At 33.3% G+C, this 23,849-nt stretch overlaps 1 protein-coding gene across 3 annotated transcripts in view; it reads left to right on the top strand.

The window, feature by feature from the left end:
* TFEC (transcription factor EC) overlaps positions 1–23,346 on the top strand; it is a 675,276-nt gene extending 651,930 nt beyond the window's left edge. For all 3 annotated transcript variants that reach the window (XM_082845898.1, XM_082845896.1, XM_082845897.1), the window contains 5 exons: positions 7,184–7,298; positions 9,266–9,322; positions 12,852–12,927; positions 18,760–18,907; positions 19,791–23,346. In XM_082845898.1, the coding sequence (XP_082702024.1) occupies positions 7,184–7,298; positions 9,266–9,322; positions 12,852–12,927; positions 18,760–18,907; positions 19,791–20,171 (777 nt within the window). In that variant the 3' untranslated portion in view covers positions 20,172–23,346. The remainder of the gene's footprint in view (positions 1–7,183; positions 7,299–9,265; positions 9,323–12,851; positions 12,928–18,759; positions 18,908–19,790) is intronic.
* The last annotated feature ends 503 nt before the right edge of the window (positions 23,347–23,849 follow it).

Raw genomic sequence — 23,849 nt, 5'->3', positions numbered from 1 at the left:
ATTTGGATTGTTTCTACCCTTTGGCTCTTTAATGCTTCTATGGACATTGGTGTGCAAATATCTGTTTGAGTATCTGCTTTCAACTCTTACTGGTATATACCTAGAGGTGAGAAATTGTTTGTCATATGCTAATTTTATGTTTAACTTTTGAAGAACTGTCATACTGTTTTCCACAGTGGCTGCATCATTTCACATTCTCAGTGGCAATGAACAAGGGTAATATTTTTTCCATAGCCTCACCAACATGTCTTCCTTTCTTTTTTTTTTTTTTTTTTTTTGCGGTACGCGGGCCTCTCACTATTGTGGCTTCTCCCTTTGCGGAGCAAAGGCTCCAGATGCGCAGGCTCAGCGGCCATGGCTCACGGGCCTAGCTCTCCGCGGCATGTGGGATCTTCCCAGACCGGGGCATGAACCTGTGTCCCCTGCATCGGCAGGCAGACTCTCAACCACTGTGCCACCAGGGAAGCCCTCCTTTCTTTTAATAATAGTCATCTTAATGAGTGTGAAGTTGTAAAACATTGTGATATTGATTTATATTTCCCTAATGACTAATGATGTTGAGTATCTTTCAATGTCCTTATTGGTCATTTGTGTATCTTTTTCAGAGAAACGTCTATTCAAGTTCTTTGCTCATTTTTTAAATTGGATTGCTTTTGTTGTTGTTTTTGTGAGTCATATGAGTTTATTTTATGTAGTCTAGATATTAATCTCTGAACAGATATGTGATTTGCAAGTAATTTCTCCCATTTTGTGAGTTGTCCTTTCACTCACTTGATAGTGTCCTTTGATGTACAAAAGTTTTAAATTTTGATGAAGTCCAATTTATCTGTTTTGGTTGTTGTTGTTGCCTGTAATTTTGCTATCACATCCAAAAAATCATCACCAAACCCAATATCATGAAGATTTTCCCTCATCTTTTCTTCTAGGAGTGTTATAGCCTTAACTCTTATGTTTAAGTCGATCCATTTTGAGAAATTTTTGTTTATGGTGTAAGAATCCAACCTCACCTTCTGCATGTGGCTATCTAGTTTCTCAAGATTGTTTGTTGAAAAAACTGTCTTGGTCTTGGCTCTCTTGTCAAAACTCATTTGACCATATATTTGAGGACTAATTTCTGGGCTGTCTATTCCACTCTCTATGTCTGTCTTCATGTCAGTACCACACTGTTTTGATTATTGTTGCTTTGTTGTGAGCTTTGAAATATGAAAATTTGAGTCCTCCAACTTTGTTCTCTTTCAAGATTGTTTTTGCTATTCAGGATCCTTTGAGATTCCATATGAATTTTAATATGGGTTTTTCTATTTCTGCAAAAACCACTGTTAGGATTTTAATAGGGTTTGGATCGCATCTGTAGATTGCTCTGGGTAGAACTGTCATCTTAACAATATTAAGTCTTCTCATCAAAAAACATGGGATATCTTTCCATTTATTTATATCTTCTTTAATTTCTTTAAGCAATGTTTTTTAGTTTTCAGTGTCTAAGTCTTTTCCTCCTTGGGTAAATTTATTACCAAATATTTTATTCTTTTTGATGTTATTGTGAATGGAATTGACTTCTTAATATCCTTTTCAGATTGTTCTTTGTTAGTGTGTAAAGATGCAACATATTTTGCATGTTGATTTTGTATCCTGCAACTTTGAATTCAGTTATTAGCTTTCATACTTGTGTGTGTGTGTGTGTGTGTGTGTGTGTGTAGCCTCATGATTTTCTAAATATAGGATCATATAATCTGTGAACAAAATCATTTTACTTACTCTTTTCCAATTTGGATGACTTTCTTTTCCATGCCTAATTGCTCTGGCTAGGACTTCCAACACTATGTTAAAAAGAAGTGGCGAAAGAAAGTGGGTGGTGTCCCAGTCTTGTTTGTTCCTGATTCTTGAGGAAAAAAACTTATAAATCTCAACTTGTACTGTGTTTATATCCTCCTTTCATTTAAGATATCATTTGTTTAATCTTCATTCTTTTTAATCAGTCTTGTAAGAGGCATGTCAAGTTTGTTAATTGAAAAAACAAAACAAAACTTGTCTTTTGCATTGTTTTGTTTTTCACTGATTTATGATCTTATATTGCTATCTATTTTACTTGCTTTGGGTTTATTTGGTTATTCTTCTAACTTCTTGAGAAATTTACTTAGTTTATCAAATTTCAAATTTTTATCTATTTTTCTCATATTTAAGGGCATAAATTTCCTTCAAAGCATTATTTTGCCATATTCCAGAAGTTTCTTTATGTGTGTTTTCAGTATCTTTCATTTATTTTTAAATTACAGTATGATTTGGTCTTTACTCTTGAGTCACTTAAGAATTTCTAAATATGTAGGAAATCAAGGACTCTATGAAATGTTTGAAATTTTTTTGGGGGGAGGAGTTGGTTTTAGTATTTTTTCTGAGTATGTGATCAATATTTATGTATGTTCCATACGTACTTGGAAAACTGTGTGTCCTCTAATTTGTAGATGTAGAACTATATACATGTATTAGGCCAAGACTTTACTTTTATTGTTCACATCTAGAACATTACTGATTATTTTTGTCTACTTGATTTTTCAAAAAACAGGGAGAAATGTGTTGAAATCTCCCAATATGTTGATGGATTTATTAATTTCTCCTTGTAGTTACAAACATTTTGTTTCATATTTTGAGGTTATTCTATTAGGTACAAGCCTGCTCATAATTGCTGTGCCTTTTTGGAGAATTGAATTCTTTATTATTAGATAGTGACTCTCTCTAGCCCTAATTTTTCTAATTTTAAAGCCTATTTTCTCTGATATTAATGTAGTTCACTGGTTTCCTATGGTTATAATTTGCTGGACATATCTTTTCCCATCTTTTAACTTTCAATCTTTTCTGTCCTTTTGCAATGTAGTGGTGTCTCTTGTAAGCTACATAGATCTAAATACTGTCTTTTTAACCAAACTGTCAACCTTTTAGCTGAGGAGTTTGACCTATTTACATTGATTATTCTTATTGATATATTTTCATCTGTTCCTCTCATCTTATTTTATTATTTAAGTGAGTCCTATATTTTAATATGTTTTTCTTTAGTAATTTTTTTTTAACCACTTTCACATCCATTGACTTTTTTACTACTCCAATCCAATCATACTGATATTATCTAGACTTTAATACTGAGTCATATGGTTATACATTTCATTTTTTTTTTTTTTTTTTTTTTTTTTTTTGCGGTACACGGGCCTCTCACTGTTGTGGCCTCTCCCATTGTGGAGCACAGGCTCCAGACGTGCAGGCTCAGCAGCCATGGCTCACAGGCCCAGCCACTCCGCGGCATGTGGGATCTTCCCTGCCCGGGGCACGAACCTGTGTCCCCTGCATCGGCAGGTGGACTCCCAACCACTGCGCCACCAGGGAAGCCCTATACATTTCATTTTATCATTGATTTTGATTCCCTTCTTCTTTTTTAGACTACAACCACTTTACCAAGATATTTGATTATTTTTTATGACATATTTTATTATATCATATTTACTTCATCCAAAACTGTTTTCAGTGTTAGTCTTTGAGGGAAAATATTCTTAAGCATTTTATACCTCTAAGAATATTTTTCGTCATGACCTCATAAGTGGATGATATTTGAGCTGGATATAAAACTCTGTATTTTAAATCCTTTTCTTTAAACATTTGAAAAATACTGATTCACTTTCTTCTTTCATCCATTTTGCTATTGAAAAATTTTATGTTAATCAGATTCTTGTTCCTTTGAGCATAATCTTCTCTTTTACTCTTTAGGCTGTTCGATCTTTCTCTTTGTCATTGTATACTCTTAAATTTCACTATAATGTGTCTGGGTGTAGGTTTTTCTTCTTTGATATTCTATAGGCCCTTTGATTTTTAAATCAAAATAAAACAATGATAAAATAAGATGAGATAAAATAAAAGACTTTTTGGTCTTTTATTTAGTGTTAATTCTAGGAAATGCATCTCCATTATTTCTTAAAATTTTTTCTTCCTTCCAGTTTTATTTATTCTTTTTCTGTGAGAGTCCTAATACCTGTCTGTATTTTAGTTCTAATAATTCTATCCTACATACTAATTAGATTTTCTTTCATATGCTTTGTTTCTTGGTTCTTTTCATCACCCTCCTGAGAGATTACTTTAATTTGGTAATTCCTTTATTTCTTTCCAAGTATATGCATTATGCTGTTTTTCCATAGTTTTATTTTGTTCAAGTATTATATTTTCATGGCTCCTATTTCTGCTTCATCACTTCAGCCATTTTATGCTTTCTTGTTATTATTTTATATTATAAATTATTACAAGTTATTTTATATTATAAAGATATTACAAATATCTTTATTTCTTTTAGAATGTACACTAGGTCAATCTTAAAAACTTGGTTTCATGTGATCTTTTACTTTTTATTTCTAAAATTTTTGCTTTTGATGTTATTTCTAACACTCCATATTGTTTAACTTTTAAAATAGTCATTTTCCTCTAATGTTTTGATATATTGACCTGTGAGCTAATTTTCTTTAGGGAATATTGGCTACTCTGAAAGGTAGCATATGTGTGGAAAGGCCAGTGCTCAGTCCACTTAAGTCTCTATGATCCTAGTAATGAGATGTGACTAAAATCTAGGGTAGAGAATCTTGGACATCAGGAACCACTGCCAATCACTTCTCACTTCAAAGCAACTTCTTAGATCAGGAGTTCACTTTTTTCTACTGGAAAGAAGAATTGTCTTGAGTATGTTTTTTACCTTGTTGAAAATATTTTATAATTAATTCTTTATTAGATGTCTTTAAAATTTGTGAGTTTATTTCTAATAATAATATTTCCCTATTGTTATGTCAATGATTTTGCTTTTCTGAAAAAGTAACCTGTGTTTTAATCAGAATAATAAATACTTCTTCATAAAATATCTATCAAGTTGCCTACTACTCTATAAAATAAAGCTAAGACTTAGACCTTAATACCTAAGGAACTTATACCTTTAAAAAAAGTAGTTATAATTTTGCTTTGTAAGCCTTTTCCAATGTCTATGTAATCTTTAAATTTTCACTAACACTGTACCCTTATATCTTTTAATGGAGAAAAGGCTCTTTAGATTATGTGAGATGTATTACATACTTTGAAATTGAAACCAATTGTTTAATGATATTCAAAAAGTGATTAGCTATTTACATGAAATAGAGTAGTACCTACAGCATAAAATTAAATAGGATATTAATCATTGTGCTTCAGGGCATAAATTGACAATAACCAAGGTCAGGAGAGGATGTAATATACCCACAGTTAAGCAGGATTAGATTCATTTTCAGAATTCCAGACCCATTTCTAAGGAAAAATGCATTGGGTACAGTCTGACGAGGTAATATGGACCCAGAGATGCTATAGTTAGGAATCTATCACTTTATTGTTGCAGTGTATATGTAATATGGCTCCTTTTCTTCTCAAACATTTCTGCTATTTGCCACTGCTGCATTGAAATCCATCAGAATTCAAACTCTTCAGAGAAAAGTGCCCTTTTCCTAGTTCTTTCTCCCTTCCTTCTCCCTCACTCCCTGTCTTTTTGTTCAGCATGTCCATTATGTTTCTCAAAGTCACAGTGGAAATGAACAATTCAGGTTGGTGATGCCCCAGCTTATAACCAACAGGGTTTTCAAAAAAAGATTTTGGAAACTTTTAAATTTTACCAATATAACTAAATGACTCACATGTTAGGGAAATATCTGCCTTTAGGATTTCTTCCTAATTGTGTTGTACTGATACTAATACTCATTATCTATCCAATTTGGTCAACTTTGTCCCTGTCCCTACTTTTCAGATGAGGAAATTGAGAGGGAATAAATACCCCTCTTAAGGCACTCCCTTCTAAGGTCCCAGAAGCAAAAATACATTTTAAAACAATGAATTTATATAAAATAAAGATGAGGAGTCCAACTAGAGTAAATAATGAGAAGAACCAATATATGAAAACATACATCAGAATACCATATGCAATCTATAATGTCCTTATTGATATGCACATACACTTAAATATTAGCCTGATTTCCACTGTATTTTCAATGATTTTTTTCCCTCAGAAATATACAATATTATTATATAGTTTAATAGATTATTATGTCAGAAACTAATTTTGGTCTTTCTTCACATTTATTTTCAGTCTGATTTTATAAGTATTAAAAAATTTCCCTCAGTTTGAACTGGAGTTTTACAAAAAGTGGGAATAAGATGTTAGAGTCTCCATAATAATCTGGTTATAGCTTTGCTTGGTTACTTGTATTATTTTTAGTTCTTTAGGAAATTAAAAAGGTACTGCTTATTCAGCTCTTGGTTGACTTCCCAGAAATGAAATAAAGATACTTAGAATGGAAATATTTTAAACATTCAAATCATATATTTTAAATGTAGCTTGTTCTGGAATAATGAATATTAACTTGAGTTACAAATATTATTTAAATCTTTTTCTTGGGAGATCAAATCAATAAGCACATTTTAACTAACAAATTGGTACGATTTTAAATTGTTTATAAAGTATCTTAGCTTTCTGAAAAATTGTTCCCAAGAAGCACTTTAAGAATTGCAGTGTTGCTATAATTAGACATACCCTATATCCACTAGAGGTAAAAGCAGTTTTAGACTACTTTTGGTTACCAGCTAGGATATTTATAATAATCTAGAACATTAGGTGTACATTGAGAAAAGTATGCCTTCCAGGAAGGAAAGAAAGTTTTTCACTTAATTAACAGTGTAGAACACCTCTTGACTGTGAGTTGCTGGTAGCACTGATGGTATTAAGAAGGCTTCCAAAATGTTCAACCATTATACCTAATTTATGATATGCAATGAACTTTCCAGCTTTGCTAATATGTATATTGATTTTTGTCAAAAAAGATATTTTCAATCTTTTTCATTTATAACCAGATAATGTGCTGGATCAAATTCCCATAACTTTGTAAATATTAATCAAAATTTTTCTTTGTGAGTGAACTAATTTCTCCTTTTGCTTAAATACAAATAGCTTTTTTCAACATAACTTATCCATAAGCATGCCACAATGATTTTACAAAGTTAAGGCATACTCACTTTTGTTTAAAATTAAAATGCTATATATTACAAATTACTATTAATAAAGTGGTAAATTTAAAATGAACATCTAAATACTTTGTCAATATCCAATGAAGATTTGATTGATCTTTTCTTCCTTTTTTCTCTAAAGCTTTCTGGAAGTATTTTGGATGTGTATAGTGGTGAGCAGGGAATTTCACCAGTTAATATGGGCCTTACAAGTGCTTCTTGTCCAAGTAGTCTACCAATGAAAAGAGAAATTACAGGTAACATTGCTTTTATAGTTTTATCCTTTTTAAAAATCAACTACATGAGTGACATATATTTCCAAGCTAAAGAGGATTTTAAAAATATTATTAAAATAGTTAGTTAAAATGGAAGACATTTAGAAAGTAAATCTATCTTTTTTTCCTCTATGACAACCAAACAGCAAGTTAGCATAACTTACAGTTCAATTGAATTAATTAATTATTTTAGGAATTGGGTGAATATACACATAACTTCTATTCATATGTATATGACAGTTTGACTAAGTTCTTCACTTAACATAGGTTCATTTTGATATTGAATAGATGCAATTTATTAACATGATTGCAAAAGAACAGATTAATAGATTAAGGAAAATTAGATTTTCCCCTTTTTAGCTTGTTTTATGGATTTCATGATTCACATTTAACTTTCTCATGTGGGTAAAAAACCCTCAGTTTTCAATAGTAAATCTCAAAATTGTTACAACTCAAAGGAATTATAGGGGCACTGTCAAGTTCCTCCAATATGTTGATGTGGGAATCAAGAGTCAGAGGAGTTATTTTCCCAAAGTCATACAGCTGATTAGAAGCAGAAGTGGATCAAAATAAGGATTTCATGGCTTACCAGACCAGTGTTAGTTTCTCCATAAGAATAAAATAAAACTCAGTCGAAATTTCTATAACAAATTTTTAGTTTGGAGCTCAAACACTGGTCTTTAAATATTTTTATACAGTTAATATAAACATTTTTAATAAATGCAATATATCCATTCTTGGAGTCTAACCAATAACTCAAAAATATCTATGCATTCAAATTATTTAGACTAAAATTAATGAATGTAGCCTTAACTAAATTTAAATGTATTTTAAAACTAGAATAATTCAAAGAACATTGTATTAATTATCTATTGCTGTATAACAAATTACTCAAAATTTAACAGCTTGAAATAATAAACATTTATTATCTCATACAATCCCTATGGTTCGGAAATTCCGGGGGTGACCTGTAAAACTGGTTTTGGCTCAGAGTCTCTCATAAGGTTGCAGTCAAGATGTTGGCCGGAGGTACAGACATTTGCCACTTGACGGGCTAGAGGATGCACTCCCAAGGTGGTTCACTCACAGGTCTTCCAAGTCGGTCCTGCTTGTTGGCAAGTGGCCTTGGTTCTTTACCACATTGACCTCTCCACAGGACTGCTCAGGTGTCCACATGACATGACAACTAGCAATTCAAGGGACACCAAAGTGGGAAGCTGAAAATGTCTTTTATGATGTAGTCTGGGAAGCCACACTAATCATTCCCACAAAATTCTGTTGGTTTCACGGGTCAGCTTTATTCAGTGTGGAAGGGCACTAACAAAGGTGTGAATATCATGAGTGAGAATCATCGTGGGCCATATTGGAGACTGACTATCACAAATGCTCACAAGTACATAGCACATGAAGTGTCACTTACTGAAAGTATGGAGTTGTCCAATAGGAATATCTGAGAAATGTAGTTAGTTCCAATTCTTGGGATGTAGAAATCATAATTTTTTATAAAAAATTTAGGTTGTAATAATTTTGAATAATCTTAAAATTCTGAGAACAATACTAATAAAAATGATTAAGCAGTTTAATATTTTCTGTGTGCTGTACCCATTTTAATCATCACAGTGATTATCAGGTAAGTATTATATTATATCAGTTTTACAGATAAGAAGCCTGAGACACAGAGAACTTAGGTAACAGTTCACAAGGCTATTAAATGGAGGGCCAGAATACAAATCCAGGTTTTACTGCTCAAAGCCCATAGGTTTTGTCACTGCCTTCTTACTAAAGAGCACTCTGTTCCAAATTTCTGAATATTTGCAAAAAATATGTATATATATTTTACCACTTGGAGCAAGTAATATTGTATTTTCACTAGTATTTCTGAATTATGTTGACTGGAAGGATTGTAAGGTAGAAATAAGTACTGTTTCAATTGTCTTCCTTTCGATCAGAAACTGATACTCGAGCTTTGGCAAAAGAGAGACAAAAAAAGGACAACCACAACCTCAGTGAGTATATTTTCCTTTTTTCGAAACAGAATTAATTAATGCAAGAGGAAATGCAGAATTTAAAATGTGTGATGTTTTATTGTTGCCCCATAAATATTTTGAGGTCAGATGACCAGAAGTGTACATACTCACTGGTAGAGCTATGTTGGGAAATTTAAACAATGCGAACTCTCAGAAAAGCTATTTTTATGCAGTTCAGCATCTCAAGTTCTCTCCTTGATCATTCTCTCTCTCTCTCTCTCTCTCAGGCTGCATGTGAGCATTGAGTTATGTCTGAACTCAGTTGTGACTCATGACTCCAAGGTTTAAAGAGATAAAAGTGACTTTAGAAAATATACACCATTTAAATAGCAAGAAATGTGACTCCAGGTTCTTATCTTTCTGTGTCAATCTGCTCCTCCCTTCCTAATGATAAGGCCTCTTATGCCTTCCTGGGGGTCAATTTGACTCTGATAATGGGTCACATGAGATGGGTAAATGCAGTCCAGGGAAGTTGTTGAGGGGCAAGTTGAGCTTTAGAGTGCTTTGTCATGTCTCAAATGCTTAACTGTCTTAAGTGAGCTTGACTAATTGGGTGTGAAGCTTTTTTGTTCTCGGAGCCAAATCAAAAAATTAGAAAAAAATAGAATAGAATAAAATTAAATAAAAACTTTAAAGCCCTAAAACAAACCAGGAATTTCCTTACATGTGGTTAGTTGAAATTGATTCTACATGTACCTGTGAAACCTGCATATATCTGTTCATCAAGCATCTGCCTTGTCACAGAGTAGGTTGACTGTGTGACTGAGGAGAGGGCTGACCTGTGGTTATAACGGTCCTTAGAGTAATTGTGGACAGGGAAATGATTTGATTCTGATCACTTAGTGGCAGAGCAGATAAGTGTTGGTGCAGTTTATGAGACAAGTAGAACCTGAAAGACAGAGCTAGTTGTTGCCAGAAGGAATTAATGATACATCGAGGAGATAAAGGCTTCTCTCTTAGTTTTAAGCCTGCTAACTATTACCTTCCTTGATCCTTTCTTCTCTCCTCTATGTTTGCACTTTAAATAACAGGTCACTTAATGTAAAGTATGATAGGTGCCTGGTATGACCATTATCAAAGAGTTTTCTAATTTGGATTCTCTTACTTAGGGATCTTCCTTTTTGGAGATATCAATGTTACAAAAAATTAATATCACATTTTAAATATGAATCTAGGATATCCCTTAACATTTGTGAGGATCATGGCTGGAGGACAAATAAAGTCCCACTTACCAGATGTCTAAATACTTAAAAGCTATAACTCAAGCTAGAAATGCTAAATTAAGTATGTTCTATCCTTCCTAAAGATTGGAAGGCCAGGTGTGAAATAACAATTCTCAGATCCTTGGAATTCTGAGTAGGAATGTCAGGGTGGGGCAATGCCAGCCTTTAGCCAGCAGCCCATCTCACTTCTCTGTCTACCCCCTAGAGGCCACTTGCATTTCTATGCTGCAAGTGGCCTCAAACACGAGTGGGAACCCCTCATTCTGTATATTCAAGTTCTATACATATCTCTGCAAACAGTTGCCCCTTGTCTGCATCTTGGGACTAGGGTAAGCACCTTGGTGTCCTGATCCTCCCTCAAGAGGATGGACCTGGGAAGCAGCCTGAACAGGCTCAGGGTGTTTGGGAAGATATTCCTGTTGCAAATTAGCCGGAATGTAGTTTAGAAGGGGGATCCCTTTGTCCTGTGGCTGCCTTGCTCAGTGTGGATGGGTGTGGTAAGAAAAGGCAAAGGGGGCTCCTCATCAGTATGGGGTCTGAGAAGAGAGGCCCCTTTTGCTTGGATCTAAGGACAGGAATGAATGAATATATCAAAAACTTGGTGACGAGTGAAATCACGTGTAGCATGAAATAGTTTAGTAATTTCTTAAAACTTGACTCCTTTACAGACAACTAGTACTGGAGATGAAAACATTGAGGAACGAAACTTCTCATCATAATTAGCCATTAAAAGTTTTACTGGGCACAATCTAAGAAGAGCTGGGTAGGAATTTCTGATATTTTACGTAAGGTGCATCTAAATAATAGATTTTGATAAAACATTATAGGACTAAACCAGTCTCCTATTTTGAGATAAAACTGTGAACATCCTTCCTAGCTGCTCTTCATCTTATATTTAAAAGTCTGTTTTATAATATAGGAGTGAATATGTGTGAACATAGACTTACTAATAAATTCTCACTGTAAAATATAAATGTATTTCTATCAGCATTATCTTTGTTTATTTTCTTTTCAGTTTTTTATATGGTGTCAGTTTTTTGAATCACATGCATAGGAAAACAGGATTGGTAAAGAGGGAAAATAAACTCTCCCAAGAATCAATTATATCCTAATTTCAGAGGAATCCCAATGTATTATTTTTGAAGGTCAAGTTCATTCATGGTAAATTGCTTTGTAGAGTAGGTTCACCAAGACAATTGATATATTTTTCATGACTTTCCTTGTTTCTAGTAGCAGATCTTATTTTTGAAGCACGTATGGTTTAATGTTTTTGACATAGTTTTCTTCTTCTTCATGACATTTTACTTCCTTCGTTTCCCTAAAAAGCTTTAAAAATGTTATCTACTTAAACAATATTATGCATAAGTTGTGGTTCCTGATACTGGAAATATAGAGCACTGGGAATATAGGACTACTCTGTGCTCTGTAAGACTGCTCTTAGGTAAGGGTCAATATAGAAAACTCTACTTATTTGTATATTTGACATTTATTGAACATTTACTAGATGCACAAAATTTCCATAAGCAATGGATGCATAGAAATGCAAACAGAGAAAACAGTCTCTGAATAAAAACCTACATCAGTAGTTCTCAAAGTGTGAGCCCTAGACAAGCAGCGTCGGCATCACCTGGGAACTTGTTAGAAATGCAAATTCTTGGGCCCAACCCAATCCTACTAAAATCAGAATCTCTAGGTGCGGGGTACAAATTTATTTTAACTATCCCTCCAGGTGTGTCTGATGCATGCCAGAGTTTAAGAATCACTGCTCTATGTATTATTGAAAGTTGTTAAATTAGAAAACTATATTTATAGCCTAATCAACGTACATTTATTTAGCACCTTTTACATGCCAAGGCCGCTGGAGATACAAAAGAAATGGTCCCTGCCCTCAAAGAGGTCATAGTCTATTTGGGCACACATACCTACCATGTAGCAAATTTTGTGTTAGCCTTTCAGTGGCGTGTATGAGAAAGGAGAGTATATAAATATATATATATATATATCAGTATGAGTGAATATTATTGCATTTCAAAGAATGATAAAAATGTTGTTTTTGAGAGAAAATGTTTTAAAATAATTGTGAATAATAGACTCACAATTCTAATATTGTTATTTTTACTTTTAGAATAAAATGTGTTTGAATTTTTTATTTTTGAGAAGTACCCTTTTCACTAAATGAAACTTTTTTGCTCATTGTTTTTCAAAGATTGTTAAGAAAGTTTACAGCTGACCAAAAATGAATTATGCTTTAATGAGAATAATCAATAATATTTCTTTTTTAATAGTTGAAAGAAGAAGAAGGTATAATATTAATTACCGAATCAAGGAGCTTGGCACTCTTATTCCAAAGTCTAATGATCCGTGAGTTCACCAATCATTTATTAATAATGTTATGGTTTCAATCCCCCCCCCCAAAAAATGGGTGGGAGAGAGAGGGGGAGGGGAGAACCAAAGACTAGGAAACTAACCAGCTGTGGTAAAGATAAGGCTACTGCTGGTCTCATTTTTTAATATCTATTCAAGGCTGATAGTTATTAAGCATCAACGTTGTTACTAACACTTGTCCTATTGAGCTATAGGAAATAAGTAAATTATTTCTTCTCAGTATTTAGTGGATTTTTCTGTATGGCACCAATATTTGCAAATTTAGTGGTAGTACCAAATGCTTTCATGATACTGACTGGCATCCTCAATTTATGATTATAGCACTCCTTCCAATTTAAGATTTATGTGTACGTGAAAATTGGAATGTTGAATTTTCAGAGGTTCCAAAATTCTGGCGATATGCAAGCAGAAAAAATAGAATTGTAAAAACAGGCTGATTGATGCCAGTCAATAATCGGTTATTGCAATTAATTTTCAGCTAGGTTATGGTGTCATACAGTCACAAAGTCAGTTAAACAAGATGTTTGAGGTTGTAAATTTTAAGAAATAGTTGATAAAACAAAATATCAATTTAGCATGTTAAGTGTTTCTCTAAAAACATGAAAACATTGTAGCATTAATAATGACTAGAAAAAAATGTTTTGTTCAGACTGAGAACTGGACTCTCCAGACACTGGCAAAAATCCATTATTCAGAAATGATGATGTTTGATAAAGTGATATTTGTGAAATTTGAAAGTATTCTTTCCCTAAATGTAAATGTGCTAGTTCACTTGGACAATTCATCCATTTATAATAGAAGGGAATGCCATATTTATTCTTATGGGCATAGTAGATAGTGAAGGCATCTCCAGTAGAATGGCAGAAAGAGCACTGGACAGAAAGTCTGAAGAGCTCAATCTTGGTGTAGGTCCTACCATAATTTTTCAAATCTTTTGAAGTCTCTAAGCATGCAACTCTTTCTGTTAGCAGAAGGGAACATCCATTTTCCAGATAAGACTTTTTTTAACACTTAAAATATAAATGCACATTTATTCACCAAACATTTGATGTAAGACCAAGACCTTTTAGTTTGAATGTGTTTCAATATTTCTTTCGTACATAAACTGCACAAAAATGTATAGTCTATTTCAATTTCTTAAAGATAAAACAAAAACCTAAGGGCCAACCACCTAAGTATAGATGGATATTTTTTTAATGTTTGCACTCTAATTTCTTACAGCATATTTTTTAGCAACCTATCTCTACCTACATTTTACTTCAGCTTTTCCAAAGCTTTTAATATACTTTTCCTAAGAACAATAGCTATCTTTATAAATGCTTTTTCTTCTTTTGCATTCGTATTTCATTAGTTAACATACATATAATTTAATTATACTATCACAATAATAAGTACAATGGGCATTCATTTAACAGCCTGTCAGTAAGTACATGTCACCACAAGGATAACAGAAGTACCTGGGTGTCTCAGAAGGTAGCCTAGTGTCTACTTTGTTCTGTCAACAGTCAGTGAGTATCACAAAGGGAATGGAGAACATTAATTACTCCTGAAAGTGATTAGATAAGGTCAGTTAAGAGAGCTTCCCTTGTAACCGGTAGAGCTAACCCACAGTGCCAGGCCCAGGTTATATGCAGAAAACAGATGAGACTCTAAAATTGGACTCTGAAGCCTGACTGAACATCTTTAGATGTCACCATGCCTGTAAAGCACCAACTATATGGCTGGGTTTTTATAAAAATAAAATCAAGTAATATGTATGAGAATATCTTAAAAATTATAAAGCTTGTGTGAAGGATAATTATTACTCTACATTTTTATAGAAGCTTTGGTTGTAAAATGGCTCCTTTCTGGTTCTAATTCATTGTCCAGAACAGGGGATGGAAAACTTTTCCTCTAAAGGGCCAGATAGTAATTATTTCAAGCTTTGTGAGCATAAAGTCTCTCAAAATTATTCAACTCTACCATTGTAGCATGAAAGCAGACATAGACTATATATATATGAAAGAGCATGACTGCATCCAATGAAACTTTATTGACAAAAACAGGTTGCAGGCTATAGTTTGTCTACCCCTGATCTAGAATATGGAAAATCAATTTATCACAGAATCACATCTGAAAGGGACCATAATTGGGAAAGCTTCATTTTAAGTATTCTTAAGGGACTTTCTCTTCTTTGTGGATTTCAGAAAGAGGAATTATTAATTGTTTTAATTCTATTATATGTAGGCACTGAAAACATCAGAGTATTACATATTACACGTTAGAAGGATAGTAATACCACACGAATCCTTTGTTGCTGTTATAAGTACAAAGAGCGCACTGGGTCACAATAGAAAACACATTTCTTATGGCAGATGCATTTGAAAAAGTGGGAAAGCCACAGATTTGCAGATACAGCACTGAACTGAGAGAGGAGACCTAGGACTCATCTTCTAAACACCGCATGCTCTTGGGCAAGTAGCAGGAACTCTGAAGCTTTGGTTATAAAAAGGCTCTGAGGACCTTTCCAGCTCATGGCTAGAATAAAGTTACGGTTTGGCTTAGCAAATGAAAGCTAATACCTGAAAGCATTTTGAATTCTATGACGTTGCCATTTTTGTGTATGAAAAACATTCAGAAATTTGTACTTCTTTCTTCTTTGCTGGGTCAAAATAGTATGGTCAGAAGGGAAAAAATATAGTAAAGAGCTATCGTTGAGGTATATATGTTGAGAAAATGAAATGAAAAGCACACAGTCTCTTAACCGTCAGTGAAAAATAAAACCAAACAAAACTAGCAAATACAAAAAGTGAAGCATTTCTACAGACGTGTGGTAGTGATTTACTTCATATGTGTTTTTAATCATATTTACAAAAAAATCATATTTGTAGATATAAAAATGCCAACAGAGCATGAATTATTCTAGTTGTGCTATCAAATTATTCTTTTCTTTCTACTTTTTTATATATAAAATTAAGGTATTTTTGTATTGATTTTTTTTATCTTCTACAGTCAGAACTTTCTCTGGCCTTTGTGTAAGAATGGCAGTTGAGGTAGTAAATGAGACCTAACAAGACTTTCTAAATCAGAAGTTATAAAATGTTGATCAAAGCAAGAAGAATCAGACGTGTCTTGGTGTTTTCTTTCTTTTTTATTTTTTTAATGTTTCTAAGTGAATGGGCACTCCTAAGATGACAACAGATTGTACATTTTCCATAGTTTTGCCTGGCAGCATTCTTACTCCAACTTACATATTTCTGTTACCTGCTTTAGCCCTATATACATTCAAGCTTTTAACTTTCTCAACGATGTAAGTTCTTCAAAGAAAATTATTTTGTAGAAAATGAAAAGCCAGTATCAACATTCACTCCTTAGGTATGTCTTTGTATGTGTTAGTGTTTATAGTATAATGTCATATATAATGGTTTTTAATGCCTAACTGCATGAAATTATCTTGGGAGAGAGGTAAACATCTCTTTAATATATTTGGAAAACTTGAAATATTTTCAGAAGCAACCTCATATATTAAAATGGCTTTAAATAGAGTGAACTTTTAAACATTTAGTGAAATGACATCAAGTAGATATTGTAGCAAAACCCATTGTGTGTTTTCTACCACAACTTTTTTTTTAACATCTTTATTGGAGTATAATTGCTCTACAATGGTGTGTTAGTTTCTGTTTTATAACAAAGTGAATCAGCCATACATATATATATATCCCCATATCTCCTCCCTCTTGCGTCTCCCTCCCACCCTCGCTATCCCACCCCTCTAGGTGGTCACAAAGCACTGAGCTGATCTCCCTGTGCTATGTGGCTGCTTCCCACTAGCTATCAGTTTTACATTTGGTAGTGTATATATGTCCATGCCACTCTCTCACTTCGCCCCGGCTTACCATTCCCCCTCCCCGTGTCCTCAAGTCCATTCTCTATGTCTGCATCTTTATTCCTGTCCTGGCCAAGGTTCTTCAGAACCATTTTTTTTTTTTTTAGATTCCATATATATGTGTTAGCATATCGTATTTGTTTTTCTTTTTCTGACTGACTTCATTCTGTATGAGAAAGACCATATTTCAAAAAGAGTCATGTACCACAATGTTCATTGCAGCTCTATTTACAATAGCCAGGACATGGAAGCAACCTAAGTGTCCATCGACAGATGAATGGATAAAGAAGATGTGGGACATATATACAATGGAATATTACTCAGCCATAAAAAGAAATGAAATTGAGTTATTTGTAGTAAGGTGGATGGATCTACCACAACTTTGAAGGTTTATTTTAGATCTAAATAAACAGTACCTTAAACTTCAAAGTTGACTAGGGTTATTGTTTTCATCCTATTCCTTCTGTCCTTCAAGTTTTTCTTCCCATGAGCAGAAATAAAACAAAATTGGGGCCTTTAGGCTCCTGTTGCTGCTTAGAGTTTTAACTCAGGAGTTCACTACACTTTTCAGTGACAGATAACTTCTTGGTTTAATGACAAAAGTAGCCTCTTTTCCCCCTACCCTTCCCACCACTAGATAATTCACTGTGCTTGGAAAGATATCAACAGCAGTAGTGGCCCCAGAGAACTGACAAAGCATTTTCAAGCTTGAGACAGACGTGGCAATGGTTTGGTGCTTTTCAGTAGAAGATGGCTTATTCCAGCATTCTCACCTAATAAGCATTTTCACCTGTGGTAGAATAATGTATCTTCCTTTAATTTGTTACAGCTAATGAATTGTCGTCTAACCTGAACTTCCAATGACGCACATGCCAGTCAGGTTTTTCATAAACTACATTTTCCCATTTCTGAACATTTAATAAATACATATTAAGTTCCATGTATTTCATGTAGATCACGTAAACCAAAAATACATGCAGTGTAATGTCTTTTAAAATTTTCCCTACAAGTTTCCTTTCTGTTGTATTAAAAGAAATCTCATGATTCTAAATGGAAAATTCATCCAGATTTTTCAACAGCTCTAACTTTTAGCAATCAGTTTGGCCCTATTCTCCATACATATTATGAATTGTCAGATAGTATTAAATATATTGATGTATGTTTTTAGATATTAAACTCAGTAGCCTGTTCTGTAGTTCCAAATTTATCATCTCTCCTGTCTAAAAATAAGTTTTAATAAAATATTTTTTCTATGCTACAGTCTGAAGATTATTGGCAATGTTCAACTGTATTTACTTATTGTACACTTACTTAAAAATAGATATCCAGCTTTTTAAAAAAAATGTTGATGCTTTTTGTGCAGAAAAATTTGCCTAATGATTCTAGAAAGTTTTGCTCTATTGCATAAAGTGATGTTGCCAAACTCCAATTTGTTTCACAATTACTCAGGATCACCATTCAGGAGGGACTTTATTTTTCTTTTCCTAGAAGCATAAAAGCAACCTTATAGAAAGTAGGTTAAAAGATTGGTGCATTTGAAATGATCTTAAAAAATTTAGGCTTAAGTCCTCAGTAATGTACATTTCCTCGTTCATTAATGCAGAAATACCGCACATAGATTTTAATCTCAGAGTTAATAATAAAAGCAATTTTCACTAAAAATATAAAAACTGTAATGGTAGAATCATGATATTGCATTTAGCTCTCCCACAAAAAGTCACTTTATTACTTTCTTTTGACACTTATTTTCATTCTGGGATTAATTTTACTATATAAGGGCTTCTTAACTATTCTATTAAAATTTCTATTCAGAAGCAATAATATCTAAGAGTGAATAATAGTCATGTAAATCATTATTTCATATTAATGTGAAAGATTTTGTAAGTTCTTATGAATTCTGCTGACATGCACAATTGTGAAAAGGTTATCTCTCCTTTCTACAGTGATATGCGCTGGAACAAAGGAACCATTCTAAAAGCATCAGTGGAGTACATCAAGTGGCTACAAAAAGAACAACAGAGAGCTCGAGAATTAGAACACAGACAGAAGAAATTAGAGCAGGCTAACAGGCGCCTTCTACTCCGGATTCAGGTTTTTATAAGAACGTTGCCATGAACCATGTAGCTTACATATGACTTATCCATCATCAGTTTTATTCATTGGTCTCATTTATTTTTTTCTCATTAACAATTATTTTTTCTTCCCAAGGATAATTTTATTGCCTTTTAGAAGTTCATGAATTAGATTGATTCAATTAGGTTTTGATTAGAAATCTAGGATCAAGTTGGCTTTAAAAGTATATAATGAATGACGACAACTAATTGCAAAAATGCAGAAAATAGAATCAATTTTGTAAACACACAAATATTATCCCAGTCAAAAAATAATAATAAGCAGAACCTTTGTTTCTCTGGATAATATTGGACATTAAGTTCTCCTCTCCCCCTTTTATTTCTATAGTAACATTGCTATGGATTTCATTGCCTTAAGGCATATTATGCCAGTTTATATTGTTACTCCTCATCTGTTCATGTGACACAAAATCTCAGAATATAGGTTTTCATAAGCCTCAAGCTTTTTTCTTTAATATGTGAGCAAGCTTACTGCCAGGTAAAACACTCCTGTTTCCATGAAATGGACCTATAGAGAGAAATTAATCAGGAAGAATGACTGGAAGATTTCCACTATCTCCAAATAGTTGTACTGTAGCCTGAGCCACTATGGGACCATTATATGTCATGTATTCCTTTAACGAACAATCTGAGAAGTTTTTAAAAATCTGAGTATTTTCCTCAGGGTTATTTTTCAGGCATTAGAAATATACCACACTCTGTTATTTGCAAAGAATATTTATAATATGTATTAGTCTTCATTTTGAGTGCTTGTTAATATTTTAAATCTATTTGTGGCTTATTCTATAGACTTGAGTTTACTTTCAAAGTCGTTATTTAATTATTCTTGTTTGAAATTGCAGGAACTAGAAATACAGGCTCGTGCTCATGGTCTGCCAACCCTGGCTTCACTTGGCACAGTTGATTTAGGTGCTCACATCACCAAACAACAGGCCCATCTTGAGCAGAATTCAGTAGACTATTGCCAACAATTGGTTCTGTCTCAGGGGACAAGCCCTGAGCTCTGTGATCAAGCTATGGCCTTCTCTGATCCTTTGTCACACTTCACAGATTTATCATTTAGTGCGGCTTTGAAGGAGGAACAAAGATTGGATGACATGCTACTGGATGACACAATATCTCCATTTGGAACAGATCCTCTGCTATCTGCCACTTCCCCTGCAGTTTCCAAAGAGAGCAGTAGGAGAAGTAGCTTTAGCTCAGATGATGGTGATGACTTATAAGAAATAAACAGGCTCAATTCATCAACTGGGAATCAATTCTATGCTGGTGCTATGCAATGAAGTTCTGTGTTTCACATATTGCTTTGGCTCAATTTTTCTGAAAGGAATATATTGTTCATGAAAAACTGATTGGTTAGAAACAACAGAATTCACAGGAAGAAGAAGCACAGTGTCGAAGAATTATTAAGAGCAAAAAAGATTCTTTTTCTCTTTGACTACTGAGTCCAAATCTACTTAAATTTTGTTTTCCTGGAAAGAGGCACAACATAAGAAAAAGCTCTCTACTGATATTTTAAAAGTAGTGACTTGGTGGTGTACTATTGGAACTAACAGACTGCAAAGAATAGACCTTCTGAAATATACATTTTCTTACTTCCATCTCCTTCCTATTCAGCTCTGACAATGTTAATTTTCAAGAATCAAGATCGACAGATCTGGTTGTTCATTGCCTTTTTTCCACTGTCTGGGGGATAGTTGTCTAAAGTTCAAGCCTTATAGGGGAACTAATTAAAAAATAGATTATCTACCACTTATAATTGAAAAATGAATCTACAATAAACATTAGAATTTTCCACAATAAAGTACAGAAAATTTATAAAAACTTAGGATTCTAAAATTAGACTCTAATTCCCTTGGTCAGTTCAATCACACTAACTCTAAAAGCATCGTTGCATATTTATGGAGACATGCTCAGTTCAGAAAAAGAACACATTGAATGCTGTCCTCAAGAATACTGGCTAGAATTGTTATCGCTTCACACAAGCATACCCACCCCGCCCCCAAACAGGTACACAATGCAGATAATACATGTTCTTTTTTTCCCCCTTCATTCTTCTGATTTTCTAATCAGCATCTGAAATTACACTCAAAATCCTTTTTACTTTATCAAGAAGAGATATTGGATAATCAGTTTCAGCAAATAAAATATCGAAAGCCCCCCTACTAGGACAATTTGTTAATTTGTTAAATAAAACTTATCACTGTTTCCAAAATTGGATTTAAATTAATTAGTTGATACAATTTTGCTCCAAATTGATGAAATACTGAAAACTGGATTGCCAACTGACAAAATAATTAGTAAAACAAAAAATCTTTCTTATTACATTCAGCTCTGAGCAGAGGATAAAGTTCTATTCCTGTGAGTACTTAGAGTACCCTACGATCTCTGTTAGCCTTGTTAGCATTTATTATTTATATCTATGGTGCTTCACTCAAATTATTCTCTCTTGAGCTTCTTCAAAGCATTGGGAATTGACTTACCAAGGATGTTACTCTGTGCTAGACCTGCATGAATGATCATCTGATCAATGAGTATTTATGGAGGGATACTCAAAACTGCAGTAAGTTCTGTGAAAATATAGAACAGATGAGCAAAATATGGTCTTACTCCTCAGGGAGTTAAAATGACTGCATGAGAAACCACAACAAAAGATAGAAGACATTTAAAATTAAAGCCTACATGGTGCAGCATAAGCTGCAAATACAGGAGGTCAGAAAAACTAAAAATGAAGATTGGAGAATCACAAAAATGTGTGGGCATAGCAGAATTTAACTTCTTTTAAAAAGCATACATTTGGTGGAGGGGAGGCTATACAGGTGAATAATATCAACCAAATGATAAAAGCGAGAATAAGTTGGGGAAGTGTCTTCATGATACATTCATTAGAAAGATCTGACCACCCTAGAAGATGTCTGTTCGGAGTCCTGAAAAATACTGGCAACAAGTTATGAAAGCCCTTGAAAACCAAGATGAAATGATGTAGCAGGAATAGATTTTTTTATTAAGAGGAAGAAGCCTAAAAATTAAAATGCTACTGTATATTACTAATGTGATTGACATGTAATCTTTCATGAATATTAACTTTGGGATAAACTTTTGAAAGGGTGCTTCAGGTATTACATGAAAAATACGTCATCACAAAATTTGAGATTTTAATGCTAATGAAAGTGGAAAATATTAGATCTTTATGGTGTGCTTATTATCTCAGGCTTAGCTTACAATTAGCTCAGAGTTTGGAGAATTAAAATAATTTTCATTTTTTGACAGGAAAAAACTCTTAATTTATAGGAATAGTTGTCAAAGCCAGATAGATAAATTCATCTGAAATAGATCACATGAAAGAGAGCCATAAGATACATTTCCTCAAGAATTTTCAAGAGAACATTATATACTTTATGACAAAATTCCACTTTATTATCCGAGTTGATAAGTTAACATTGCAAATCATAGAGAAGGAATATATCTTGAAGTCAACGGAAAACACATCATTCTAGATAGAGGCTAATTTCTGTTCTCATTTTATACATTATTCTAATTTCTTCATATTCTGAGAAAACTTACACTGAGGATTTCTTTACTCTGTCATCATTTTCCATTCTGCTAAAATACTACTACTCAGCCTTGAAAGCCATTTCTCATAATCTTAGCTAGTGAATGGCTTGACACAGGATGGTAGAGTCTGGATGAAGGAGATCTGGAAAGGGTAATAATATTTGCTACTACTTACAGATTATAATAACTATCAGCGGATTGTAAAACAGGTAATGGATTTTTAAAGACAGAGTGAAGAGTAGTGTTGTGTCACAGTCAACTGAAGTAGATTAAAAAATTAATTTTAGTCATTAGTTCTTAACTTTTAAGGCCTTGATAATCTATTGAAAGTTACAGACTTTCTCCCTGGAAAAATACAGAATATATATATATATATATATATATATATATAATCTCCCAAAATTTGTATGTGTTAAGAGGTGTGGGGGATCTCCTAAATATCTCCTTGGATCACAGATGAAGAACTCCCACATCAGGTCTGTTGCTCAATTGATAGCATAGTAGCTGTGTATCTATCAAGAGCTAAGTGTACAGTTAATGTCATATGTAATGATGGAGGAGGGAGCCCTAGTTATCTGAATATCATTATCCCAGCCCCAGAAATGATAAGGTTGCATAGGTAAGTGAAAGTGTACCAAACACTAAACTATTCACTAAAGAAGTTGTTCACTTATAAAGTAGCCCCTTTCTAACATCCCCTGTTATATATATGCCTCTGTTATATGCTTATACATTTATGGGTCAGTTTCTCTATGACACATAGATGTTGTAACCATCTGACAATAACATTTTAAAGTTATATAGATATATATAACTTTATATATATATATATATATAAAAGTAGAAATAATGTAAATTCACAGGCAAATTATTTGAATATCTAAGAATCAAGAGTGATCCTTGGGAAAATTGATGCCTACAATATGTTTTCAGAAATGAGACTTACAACAGTAAAAGAGGCATATTGTTTACCAAATAATTTTGTCACAGAAAATATCAGCTACCACTGAACTATTAATACACAATTAACCGAACCTTGTTCATTCAAATAATTATTACATAATTTCTATAATAATAAAAACTTTGTTAAAAATTAAATAAAACAATTTAAAAATTATTTTTAGTTATCTTTTCAAGATAAGGTCCCATGCAATCTTTTTTCTCTAAAATATTGGCTTCCTTTTCGTGGACTCACACTAAACAACCTTTCCAACTCCCAGTTGTCTTGAAATAACAAGGGCCTCTTACGAGTGGATGTAGCTTTTCATATTTTTTTCTTCTTAGTGTCCTTTCTTATTGAATTTTCCCCATAACTGGAGAATATATATACAGATCATATTTTCTCA

This window comes from Leucopleurus acutus (genome assembly GCF_964270905.1).
Source record: "Leucopleurus acutus genome assembly, chromosome: 9".
Lineage (NCBI taxonomy): Eukaryota > Metazoa > Chordata > Mammalia > Artiodactyla > Delphinidae > Leucopleurus > Leucopleurus acutus.
Note: the sequence above shows the minus strand (reverse complement) of the source record. Positions and strands in the feature narration are given on the sequence as shown.